Source organism: Culex quinquefasciatus, chromosome 2 (assembly GCF_015732765.1).
Source record: "Culex quinquefasciatus strain JHB chromosome 2, VPISU_Cqui_1.0_pri_paternal, whole genome shotgun sequence".
Taxonomy (NCBI): domain Eukaryota; kingdom Metazoa; phylum Arthropoda; class Insecta; order Diptera; family Culicidae; genus Culex; species Culex quinquefasciatus.
Window position 1 is genome coordinate 204,907,840 of NC_051862.1, and position 13,102 is coordinate 204,920,941.

Genomic DNA, 13,102 nt, shown 5'->3' on the forward strand with positions numbered 1-13,102 from the left:
TGTTGTGACTTCCGTCTCCGATTTGGCCAGCTTTCGAACGCAACTGAAGAATTGCAAGGAAACTTGCAATTTGAAGGTTTCGTTCCAGCTTGGTCGAAGAGGAGAATGTCGCTTGTTGACGGAATCTTTACAAGATCACCAAACTTTTGTTGGTTATTTGAAAACCACAAACACAATTTCTACACGTATGAGACCAAGAATGCTCGGCCATTCAAGGCGGTCTTGAAAGGTCTCTCCAACGACTTGTCGGTGGATGAGATCAAAAACGAACTTAAGGTGTTGCTTGGCTTTGACCCATCCCAAGTAATACCAATGAAGAAAAAATCAAACGGGAATATTTCTCGCTTTGGTTTGACTTCACAATTTTATCTGATTCATTTCAACAGAAATGAAATCAACAATTTGAAACTTTTGGACAAAGTTCAGTTTTTGTTCCATGTACGGGTAAAGTGGGAGCATTTTAAGAAACATGGCGGTAATGGCCAGAATCTGACCCAGTGCCGGCGTTGCCAGGCATTCGGTCACGGTACTGATCATTGCGCCATGGTTCCAAAATGCATGGTTTGCGGGGATTCTTCTCACGACAAGGACAATTGTCCCGTGAAAGAAGTCACCCAATTTAAATGTGCAAATTGTGGTGGAAATCACAAATCAAATTTCTGGGATTGCCCCATCAGAAAAAGGTTTTGGATTCTCGTGCTAAGCATCAGCCGAAATCCAAACCGAAATTTTCTCAAAGTCAGGTTGTACCTGCATCTTTAAATCAAACGTTCGTGCTGTCTCACTCGAACAATTCTAGAAATACCCCTACCGTGGAAAAGTTAGGTAACAACAATGGCATTTCTTATGCTAACGTCGTTTCGGGTTCATCCACGAATTTTAAATCCTCTACCAATCTTTCTGAAATTGGGCAGGTACCTCAAATCTCATTTGAAAATTTTTCTGCTGGCAACGCTTTGGGATCTTCTGATCTCGGCGATGTTACGTTTGAAAAATGACTTTTTGCAAAACTCACTGTTTGGTTTGATTCAAACAATGAGTAATGCTACATCCATGATGGAAGCAATCCAGATTGGATTAAAATTTGCGAATGATGTTGTTCTTACCCTGAAGTTTAATCATGGATCTAAGTAATTCCATCAATATTATGAATTTTAATGCTCGCTCTTTAAAAGCGAAAGAAAATGAATTTTTCAACTTTTACGAGTTCATAACGTGCATGTTGCTGTTATAACCGAAACATTTTTAAAAACTGGCACTTATTTGAAAAGTGATCCAGATTATAAAGTTATAACTAATAACCGAATGAATCGAAATGGCGGTGGAGTTGCAATAGTTATCCACCGTAGTATGACTTATAGCACGTTACGTGACTTTAAGTTAAAAGTTATTGAAAGTTTGGGCATTGAACTTGAAACTTCTTTTGGGAAAATTATGATTGCAGCTGCATATTTGCCTTTCCAATGCACTGGGGAAAATAAAAATTATTTCAAAGGGGATTTGAATAAACTTACTCGGCATAGATCTCGATTTTTGATCATCGGTGATTTTAATGCCAAACACCAATCTTGGAATAATTCTAAAGTAAATTCCAATGGTAAAATTCTATTCAGAGATTGCACTTCTGGTCTTTATTCGGTTTTATACCCGAATGGGCCAACTTGCTTTTCTTCTGTTAGAAATCCATCAACAATTGATTTGGTTTTGACAAATCAAAGTCAGTATTGTGGTCCTTTAGTGACTCATGCTGATTTTGATTCTGATCACCTTCCAGTAACTTTTTCACTTTCTCATGAAGCAGTTACCAGACCCAATAGTTCTGTGTTTAATTACCACAAAGCTAATTGGGACAGGTATCAGCATCATATTGAGAATAATTTAAATCATGATTTTGTTTTAGAAACCAAAGCTGATATTGATTCAGCCTTGGAATCTTTAACTAATGCAATTTTGGATGCTAGGAATATTGCTATTCCTAAAGTCCAAGTCAAATTTGATTCTCCCATTATTGATGACGATCTTCAGCTTCTGATTCGTCTGAAAAATGTTCGCCGAAGACAGTATCAACGTTCTCGTGATCCTGCACTGAAGCGAATTCAAAAGATTTGCAAAAGGTTATTGACCACAGATTCACTCTCCTGCGAAATGAAAAGTTCGCAAGAGATGTCGAACAAATTAAACCTTATTCCAAACCTTTTTGGAAACTTTCAAAGGTTCTTAAGAAACCTCAAAACCCATCCCTTCTTTAAAAGATGGTGATAATATTCTATTAACTAATGGGGAAAAAGCTCAAAAACTTGCTCAGCAGTTTGAGAGTGCTCATAATTTCAACTTGAATGTTTTGAGTCCTATTGAAAATCAAATTTCAATAGAATTTCAGAATATTGTTGAACAAGAATTTTCATCAGATGAAGTTTTTAATACGGATCTGAATGAAATAAAATCTATTATCAAAAAATTTAAAAATATGAAAGCCCCTGGTGAGGATGGCATTTTTTACATTTTAATTAAAAAATTACCAGAAGCAACTTTAAGTTGCTTGGTCAAAATTTTCAACAAATGTTTTGATTTGGCATATTTTCCCAGTAGTTGGAAAAATGCCAAAGTAATTCCGATTTTGAAACCGGATAAAAATCCTGCTGAAGCCTCAAGCTATCGGCCCATTAGTTTGCTTTCATCTATTAGTAAATTATTCGAAAGAATAATTCTTAATAGAATGATGACGCACATTAATGAAAATTCAATTTTCGCTGATGAGCAGTTTGGATTTCGCCTTGGGCATTCAACTACTCATCAGTTGTTGAGAGTTTCAAATTTAATTCGAAGCAACAAATCTGAGGGCTATTCTACTGGCGCTGCTCTTCTAGACATAGAAAAAGCATTTGACAGTGTTTGGCATAAAGGATTGTTTGCGAAATTGAAAAGGTTTAATTTTCCGATTTATATCGTGAAAATTATTCAAAATTATTTGACGGATCGTACTCTGCAGGTATGTTATCAGAATAGCAAATCTGATCAACTACCTGTACGTGCTGGCGTCCCTCAAGGAAGCAATTTTATACAATATTTTTACTTCTGACTTGCCTGATTTGCCCCCAGGATGTCAGAAATCACTTTTTGCTGATGATACAAGCATCTCCGCCAAAGGTAGAAGCCTTCGTGTCATCACAAGAAGATTACAAAAAAGCTTGGATATTTTCAATTCTTATTTGAAAGAATGGAAAATTACTCCAAATGCTGCAAAACTCAACTTATTATTTTCCCTCACAAACCAAGGGCTGATTTTCTTAAACCAAAAGTCATCACATTATAAAGATGAATGAGGTAAATTTAAAGTGGGAGGATCAAGTGAAATATCTTGGACTTGGTTTTGACAAAAACCTTACTTACAAGGATCACATTGAAAGTATCCAGGTTAAATGTAACAAATATATTAAATGTTTGTATCCACTTATAAACAGGAATTCTAGACTTTGTCTCAAGAATAAACTGTTAATTTATAAACAAATTTTCAGACCTGCCATGCTTTATGCTGTGCCGATCTGGACAAGCTGTTGCTTAACCAGGAAGAAAAAACTTCAGAGGATTCAGAACAAAATTCTGAAAATGATTCTGAAACTTCCTCCCTGGTTCAGCACCAGTGAACTTCATCAATTAGCCGAAGTTGACACTTTGGATGTTATGTCCAATAAGATAATTGATGCATTTCGACAAAAATCATTGCAGTCTTCAGCTGCATTGATCCGCTCTTTATATAGTTTATAAGTTAGTTTTAAGGTATCCCTTTTCCCTTTTGTACATGTAGGACCTCCTACATTTGAAATCACTGAATAGCGAAAGCTACAATATTTCATGAATAAATGAAAGTTGCTAGTATTTAAAATTGAGGTGAAAAGTCATCGTTTGTGATTGGACACTCAATAATATTTTAACTGAATGAATGTACATGGAAAAGAAATTTGAATAAATATAAATTAAAAAAAAAAAAAAAAAAAGCCCCTAACTGACCGCTTAAATTTCACACCGGAAACGAATTTGATAACGCGAAACGGTTCGATGCGGAGGCCCCCCAAATTAACCCACGTTGTGAACGCTTTTGCCACCTTTTCCTAGCACCTCTCTCAACGCAGAGACCTCAACGCGCGCAACTTCGCGTGAACTCCTCGATCAACAACCACGATTGGTCCAGCGAACCTTGGTCGATTGGATGCTGAGCGCGCGCGCGCGCATGAACTCCGCGTAACGCCTCAAAGTTCATCGAGACCTGCAACGCGACGACGAGGTGCAACTTGAGTGGAGTACATGTTGATCTTGGCGCACGCTCGCGCAGGTTGGGTTGGTTGGTACCTTTTGGAACCGTTCCGTTCAGTTCTGTTTCGGATCTGCTAGCGTTACGAGCCTCTTTGGAGCGGTCTCCCAGTCCCAGTTTGTTCAGTCGTGTCGCGACTTGGTGTGCGGTACCTAACCCCCTCGTGTGCGAGTGCGTGTGTGTGCCCGAGTGATCTGCTGACCCAGTTCTGGAAGTGTGTCAGGTCAGGTGACCTGGTGTGGTGGAGATTTTTGGTTGATTTTTTTTTGTGGTTTTTGTGAAGAAATACTTGCGCTTGAGGTTAGAAAGTTTGAAGATCGTCGTTTTTGTGAGAAAAAAAAACCGAAAATTGTGGAAAAATCTGGTTTTTAAAGGAAAATCATGCAAAACGTGTCCGTAGTGCACGGAAAATAAGTGTCCCACCCCTGACCATGAATCCCGTCCCGTCGACCAGTTCCGGCGCGAAGCGTCTCAGCTTGAGCGTGACCAACGAAAACGAAAGTGAATCCGCGCCAAACTCGCGATCCGCGTCGCCTCAGCTCCCGCATAAGGCGCCTAAGAAGGTGTCCTTTTCGGACGAACTGCCCCAGGAATCGGCGGGGATGTCCCAGAGTTCCGCCACCGAAGGTGGTCCTTCCGCGCCCTTGACCCCGAAAAGTGAAAGTGTCAAACTGTCCCACTTTGACGTGAACCCGTTTGTGTTTATGCAGCAGAAGAACGATTCCTATCTGAACAACATGCACCAGATGGACGAAGCCCGGGCGGAACCTGCTCCGCCGTTGTCCACGACGGACGTGTTCCCGAACCAGCGCCGAGCGTCGACCCCGTCGACCTCGTCGGCCGATGAAAGTGTGACGCCACCTATCGGTGGTGACCTTGGCGTCAAGGTCACCCCGCAGCCTGCTTCGATCTTGAAGCCCAGTGACCCGGCCACCTTCGATCCGATTTCCGCCGGACTAGTGAACGACCTGCGGGCCCAAAATGACCTGGTGAATGCGGCCCTCGGAGCTACCCCAAAGGGCGGTTCTCCGACGAAGAAGCAAAACCTGGCCGACAGTGACAAGATCGAGAAGAACGGAACGGTTCCGGTCAGTGCGATGGAGCTGGAAGTGCGCCGGGACAAGCGCCGTTGGCTGCTGATCTCCGAGCTGAGTGCGGTCTTCGGCGAGGACAAGCACACCGTGGACGGGTTCAAGCGGGTCTTCCGAGAACAGGTGAGTTCCAGATCAGGTCGCGTGAGCAGGCAGGGGTGTGAAGGCAATCCCAAAGTGTGTTGTGTGTTTGTTGAGCAGGTCATAAATATTTATGAAACAACAATTAACAGCAGTTCAACAATGGAAAGTGCTATTTGTAGCTTTTAAAGAGCTCGAGCGCGCGCGTGCCACACAAGTGGGGGCCCCACTCTCGTAAGGGCGGGTTTATTATTCATATTTCCCATTGGTTTTGCATATGTACGCGATTACGAGTCGGTCGAGTCCAAGACCCGAGACCGGCTCGGTTACGATACGTGCGGCTGGAATAGACAGGGAGACGTCGGGTTATGCGCTTGTGGTGTAAAAGTCGTGACTTTTGAACTTGAGCGCATCATCATTAACGGGTACTATACAGAGTCGGTCATCATCATCATCGTCGAGTCTTTCTTCGGCGATGGCGACGAATATCAGTCATGTAGATGTGTGTTTTGTAGAAGAGTAAGAGTTATGACAAAACGATATTGTGAATATTCTCAAAAAGGTGTTGTACCATGATCTGAGGCGAATCGCGGCACATTGAGCGAAAAGCTAATTTAGCCATTTTACTGCAAAAAAAGTTGAATTTTTGAATGTTGAAAATTTGGTAGGTTGAATATTACCTCTTTTTTGCTCAAAAATGTGTAACATTGTGAATCTGGTGAATATTCACCAGAATCTGATGAAAATTCATCATTCTGATGCAAGATTAAACATTTTTTTGTATTTTTACTAACATTGAAAAATTGGTTGGACCCTTACGAATGTGGAACTTTTTGTTTCTTTTCTTTCTTTTCTTTTTTTTGTTCTAGATGAAATACAACAAAATCAAGCATTTTCTTGTTAAAAGTTTACGGTAAAACCTTTGAAAAATGACTATACTTTTACAGTTATGCTACTGTCATAATTTAACAAAGATTAATGAATTTTTTAATGGTTTTTCAATTATTTTATAGGTGAGACAAAAACTTGAAATAAAATTTGTATGCTGAGGCCAAAAGGGTGGTGCATCTCAAAATATCAGAAAATGAAATCAGACATTGCTTAAATGTTATTTTTAATTATAACTGAAAAAACCAATAAAACAAATATTTTCTGAAACTCAAATCTTCTAAAAGACTACAGAGAAAATTAAACTTTCATTTGCCTGAACAAAATGACATAAAATGGAAAATTGTTTTTTTTTTTGTTTTTTTGTGTTAGTGCCAAAAAAAGCGAATTTAGAAAAGATTAACCCATTGATACTCGAGCTTCAAGTTGGTGACAATATTATTTTGCATGCATAAATGTCTTTTAAAGCTTTAGTTCCTTGGACATAATTGAAGAACAATAAATTCTTTATGAAAATCGCACATTAAGGGGTTACATACATGTATAAAATCACAAAATTTCATATTACAGACAATTTTGTAAATCCACCAAAAAGATGATTTTCAATCACTCCTGAAAGTTTCATGAAGATATTTCATGGTTGAACTGAGTAAGAGACGATTCATGTTCAAAATTTTGCCATGCGCAAAGCGGACTGTCAAATTTTGTAAGCGCTTTTCTCTAAACACTGAGTTGATTTACGGGTGCCACGATATCTCGAGATTGGATGGACCAAATTTGCTGAAATTTGAGGTGAAGACTCTCAAGACATATCCCGTGTGCATGACGAAGCCCGATTTTAAAATTTTGCTTTATTTTAATACAAAATCAAATACTGACGATTTTTTATATGAAAAACATAAAAGTATTTTTATCTTTTTTCAAAATAAATTTTTTGACAATCCGCCTTCGTCATGCACAGGGGATTAGTTTGACGAGTCTTCACCAAAATTTTGAGCCGATTTGGTCAGAGCAGTGTTGAGATATCGTGGCACCCGTTTTTTGAAACAGCTACACTAAAACCCCGGTTTACGCTCAGGCGTTACGCTTTGTATTTCGTAGATTTCTCTGGAACGACGCAATTTTTTTTGCAATCTTTTTAAAGCGATTTATAGGTCTTGTGCAGATCTACAAATTGCTTTCAAAAGAATGTAAAAACATTACACTGTTTTCGAGAAATTAACCAAACAAAAAGCGTAACGTCTGCGCGTAAACGGGGGTTTTAGTGTAACTTCAAATAGCTATATCTCGGCAACGGTACAACCAAATGGCTTCAAATATGTTTTGTTAGTAGATGAAAATGTATATTTTAATGCTCTGCAAACAGATTTAAAAAAAAGTTCAAATGTGTGCTCAATCAACCTCCGACATTTTTGCCGATTTACATGTATGTAACCCCTTAAGGAATAATTGAGTTGAATCCTCGGCAACTGCTCATAAAATTGTAAAAAAAATAAAATAGACTTCCCATATTTTTCTGAAATCCAGAAAGCTATTTGAATTTAATTATCATGAAAAATTGGGTTTCTTGCCATCATGATAAAACTCGAAACAACATAAATTCATTAAAATATTAAACATATTTTCGCATTTCGTCCAATCAGTTCCCTCAACACATTGCCCATTTCACCATGTTATGACATACTGCATGCCAAACACTGTCGTCTCGCTGGGTTCGCTCATATCTCAACCTCCAACTGATGACCATCTTCTCATCGCTGGCTCCCTGCTGGCCGATCTTCAACCTCCTCTTCCAATCCGACGATCATCTCCCCCGTTGCGCTTACCCCTTCAAAAACAGAGGGAAATCTCCTCAAAATAGTGTCAAGTATTGTCTGTTGCACGCCCGAGCCCCGCCGCAGTCACTCAATTGCCATTTTGGCGCATTTCTTCCTGATCGCGCCACCACGCAGCCGACGGCCGTCGGGGCTCTGAACTCGGCCAGGGTTCGACAGTTGCGATTTATTGCGAGCCCGACCGGCGACGCCGTTTTGCTTTGAACTCTGGCTTGGGCCCGGTCATCGGCCGCCGCCCGACGGCGATGCAGCTTCTTCACGCGAGTTGGTCCTATTTTGGACCTAGTTTCAAATTTACAGATCAAATTTACAAAGATTTCTACAAGATGAATACAACTTTATTAAGCCCAACAATGACACATTTACCCTAGTGTGGCCACGGGATGGCACAAGCAAACAGGTCCTCGCAGCGCAGTTCAAGCCGTTGACAGCCGGCAAGAGACGTGTAATTTTTGTTGTTTGTGTCCCGCAACGCCCGACTACAACAACAACATTGCGAGTGACAATAACATATTGAGAGGTGAAATGAAAATGATCAAAATTGCGGAACCCTTTAAAAGAGTCTGCCGCCGTCACGACCCCTTCGTCGGGAGCAGGGTTGCCACTTTATCATTTTATTGTTTTCGTGACATCTCTTCAAGAACTAGCCACACTGCTCCCAAGGTGCCAACCCAGAAACAAAGCCCTTTTGCCCATCTAGGGTCGACGGGGCGATTACTGCCACAGAATACTAATATGTTGTTGCAAAAGATTTGACCTTTTGATTGGTTGAAAGAATTTCGCACTGCCCAGGGTTGCCATATTAGGGGAGGAACAGTTTTCTTCGATTCGATTATCATCTGCTTACCTTAAATTCCACCGACTTGACAACGCGCTATTGTCGTCAATTTGTCAAGTTGAAGTCGCGAACAAATGGGCAGCGCCATCTTTTCTTTTTGCTTCATCTTGAAGGGAAGCAAACAAAAATGCCAAAAAACTGTCCAACTGCCGGAAAAGAATGTGGAATTTATGGGGAAATTTTTATTGATTTTATATTTTCTCTTTGGCGATTGGTTCCTCGAAATCGCGAGCAACGCAACCCAAGTAATTACGGTTTTTTTTCTTCCATCTCGTGGACATGATAAGTATTTTAGCCTGGTGTGGCGTGTAGGTACACGAAATAAAGCTGTAAAATTATATCGACGTTTGTTTTAGTTTTAAGATCGCTTTTTTTGTTGATTTCACCGAAACCACTCAACAATGATTATTTTTGCAATTTATTTTTATGACTTTTGACGGGATAATTGTTGATTATTTTTAAGGGGGTCCTTTGCGCGATTGTGTTTGTGATTGCTTTGTTGGGCCAGTATTAAGACATGCCCACACGTTGATGGGTTTTTTCAGTAAATGTGACTTAAATTGGAGAGTTATCGAAGCCTGAATCGTAAATTTTGATTCGAACCCCGCGCGCGATTTCGATGACTTGATCAGGGTAGAGGGTTTTTATTGATTTTGAGAAATGACAAGGTAAAGTGGCGGTGTGGTTTGACAAAAAATCAATGAGAAATTAATTCGAGACAAATGAACTGATGAGTTTAATAAATCATGAAGAAATATATTAAAACGAACAGAGCTCAAATTGTTCAAGCAATTATTTTTTTGTTAATCTTTCGGCTTTTGTGTATCAAGAGGAAGGTTCAGGTATCGAATCTAGGTCGGTCCTCTGCAATTCGGGAGCTGATCAGTGATGTCAACCATCGCGACGCTCATTTTTGGTTCGCGGCACATTTTTCGTTTGTAGTGCTTTTCAGTTACGGAATTCGACAAAATGGTGTTCGAAGCACTTGTAGAACTCACCAACAGCAACATTTCTTCAGAACATTGTATAGCTGTTAAATTCATACGCAAAAAGTTACAAGAAGATTCCAGACCTCAGGACCAATGGTTCGCGATGCTTTCGTTTGCCTAACGCATTTTTGGTTGTAACTTTTTTTGTATTCATCAAAAATCAACACTATGTTCAGCAAAGTTGTACGATTTGGTGTGTTCTACAAGTCCTTCATACACAACTTTGTCAAATTCCGTAACTGAAAAGCACTACAAACAAAAAATGTGCCGCGAACCAAAAATGAGCGTCGCGATGGTTGACATCACTGGAGCTGATATCCTATGTTTATCCAAGATGATTGGAAGTCTATTTATTTATTACTCTTTGACTTCAGAATACACCTTTTTAAAGCTGTGGTTCAAGGCCAGAACTCTGATATGCCGAAATCGAATTTTTATTAGAGTGGTCATATTTTTCCTTGCTCGATTACAGCGTATTTTTTTCCTGAAATGAATCAAGATCCTTGATGTCGACCAATTTCAGCGTGACTACCGATTAATTGCTTTAATTGTTGGTTATTACAGCTGTGAACCAGTTGAAACCCAGTGTTATGCAAATTACATTATCCCCCATTTTGCAACGCTGGAAGTTCAAAAGTGTCAGTTATTTATGGGGCCCAGTTCTTCCAATAACGCATCGAATCGCGATCAAATTCCGCCGCGAGGCCCTCCCGAGCAAAGTGATGCATTTAACATTGTTTCGAAAACCTTTTTGCGCGATAATTTTTATTTTCGCTCCATTTTCCCCGTCCCATTTTACACATCGCAGGCCGCTCATTACTTTCGTCAAATTACCGCCGCCGCACGGTGCACTATATTCTTGGACCCATTTGGTCTGAAAATTTACGACCCACGTATGCAAATTACTGGCCCAAAGCCCCTCTGTGACGTCTTGCGACGGCAATTTTCGCGATCGCACTTTGAGGTTGAGTTCGGTGCAATACTGATGGGCTTCCCAGGGCACTTTGTGCGGTGGCCAACTGCCGTGCTACTGGGCCGCTGGGAAGGTCATCGGCGAAGGTAGCGTGCTGTACCATCTGGGGGGCTCAACCAATTTAACTTCTGCTTAACCCTTTCGGGCTGGGACATAACCTAAAAACAAACTTCATAATTTCGAAGTTATGGTCAATGGTACCGCAAGGGTTAATCAAGGTAGCAGACCCGGTACGGTACACGTGGAGGGGTCACACTCCGGAGGACGAAAATAATGCTCATTCCGAGGTGTAATTTATTCGAGACTTAATAAGCTGCGACTAATAATCGATAAAAATCGCGCGCAATCGGCGGTTTCCTGCGTGCAGTGTTGTTGTTGTTGTTTTTGGGGCTGCTGCCTGCCGTGAGAGAGTTGATCGCGCGCGGATGGCGCGAGATAAACTCATTGAATTTATTGGTTCTGCGCAGGTCTACCCCCTTCCCCTGTCTGGAAAAGGGTTGACCCCAGGGACATTCGGGTTGGACCTATAGTTTTCTTGCGTTGTAGATTTGTTTAAATGAAATTCTAATTAGTTTGAAAATTTTGGTTTTAGGTTGTAAATTGTATTAAAGAAACTTTATAAATCTACCTATGTGGTTGGAGCCTTCCTCACTCTTTACCAACAATGGGTAATATGATGGGTTTGGACACAAACTTCATCGTTTTTTTAAGATCTGGAATAAAAAATATACATTATTATCACTTCAGTGGCCATATCTCGGGACAGGGTAGCCAGTAGCGTGGTTCACGTTTCTATGAAAAAGACAAAAGTTGTTATTTTGTCTTGCATCAACCGGAATTTCGTTCTTTTATGTCCCCAGACACTCTGAAAATTTGAGCCCATTTGGTAAGGTCTAGAGCTCAGTTTTAATTTGAAATTTATATGGGATTTTGATTTATTTTCCATGGAAACTATCTTTTACATTGTATTAGGATTTTTTATAAATCGATGAAATGACTTGATTCTTATAGTAGGAGATAGGTTTTGAACTTTGTAGAACATACCAACATGCTAGGAAGTGACCCTTTAAAGATACAGATACTTTTAGATGGTGGCTTTTGAAGGGGCTTTACTTCAAAAGCCACCATCTAATAGTATCTGTATCTTTAAAGGGTCACTTCCTAGCATGTTGGTATGTTCTACAAAGTTGTTCCCAGTTCAAAACCTATCTCCTACTATAAGAATCAAGTCATTTCATCGATTTATAAAAAAAAAATCCTAATACAATGTAAAAAAAGATAGTTTCCCATGGAAAATAAATCAAAATCCCATATAAATTTCAAATTAAAACTGGAGCTCCTAGACCTTACCAAATGGGCTCAAATTTTCAGGAGTGCTTCTGGGGACATAAAAGAACGAAATTCCGGTTGATGCAAGACAAAATAACAACTTTTGTCTTTTTCATAGAAACGTGAACCACGCTAGTAGCCAGATCTTCAATCTTTTGAACTCGTTGGAAAGGTCTTTCGATTACCTAACCACACAGAAAAAAATCAATTCTCCTAATCGTGAATTAAGTTCACGAATGTGAGAACCACGAAGGAATTTATTCATGAGTATGGTGCATTTGCACTATAAACGTGAATATATTTCTTCGTGGTTCTCGCATTCGTGAATTCAATTCACGATTTTGAGAATTGACTTTTTTCCGTACAACAATGGGTTGGATGATGGATCCAGACATAGTTTACATACTTTTCAGTGTAATCCAGCTTCATTAAAGTTCATTGATATCACTGTGTCAAAAAATGCAGATTTTTAATTTTTCATTATTTTACAAAAATAAAAAAAACGAGATTTAAAATTGGTTTTATACGTGGGCACAGTGTTGCAAATGAGTGATAGAAAAGCTATCAATTGATTATCTCTGCACCAAAAACATCCGAGAGTATAGCGACCGTCACTATAGCTTGTGAGATCTCTTCTTGTGTCTCGTGATTCCCAGCGATGTCATTCTCTCTCTATCACTCTTCCCCTTTACCCCGACTATGCGCTCTCACCGCTGAGTCTCTCAATCTCTCCAAAAACTGCAATGAGAGAACGCGAGATGGCGATTAG

General features: G+C 39.9%; 1 protein-coding gene across 1 annotated transcript in view; it reads left to right on the plus strand.

Moving 5' to 3' along the window:
* The first annotated feature begins 4,649 nt into the window (after window positions 1-4,649).
* LOC6034332 (NADPH oxidase 5) overlaps window positions 4,650-13,102 on the plus strand; it is a 125,191-nt gene continuing 116,738 nt past the window's right edge. The window contains exon 1 of the mRNA XM_038255630.1: window positions 4,650-5,523. Coding sequence (XP_038111558.1) covers window positions 4,741-5,523 — 783 coding nt within the window. The 5' untranslated portion in view covers window positions 4,650-4,740. The remainder of the gene's footprint in view (window positions 5,524-13,102) is intronic.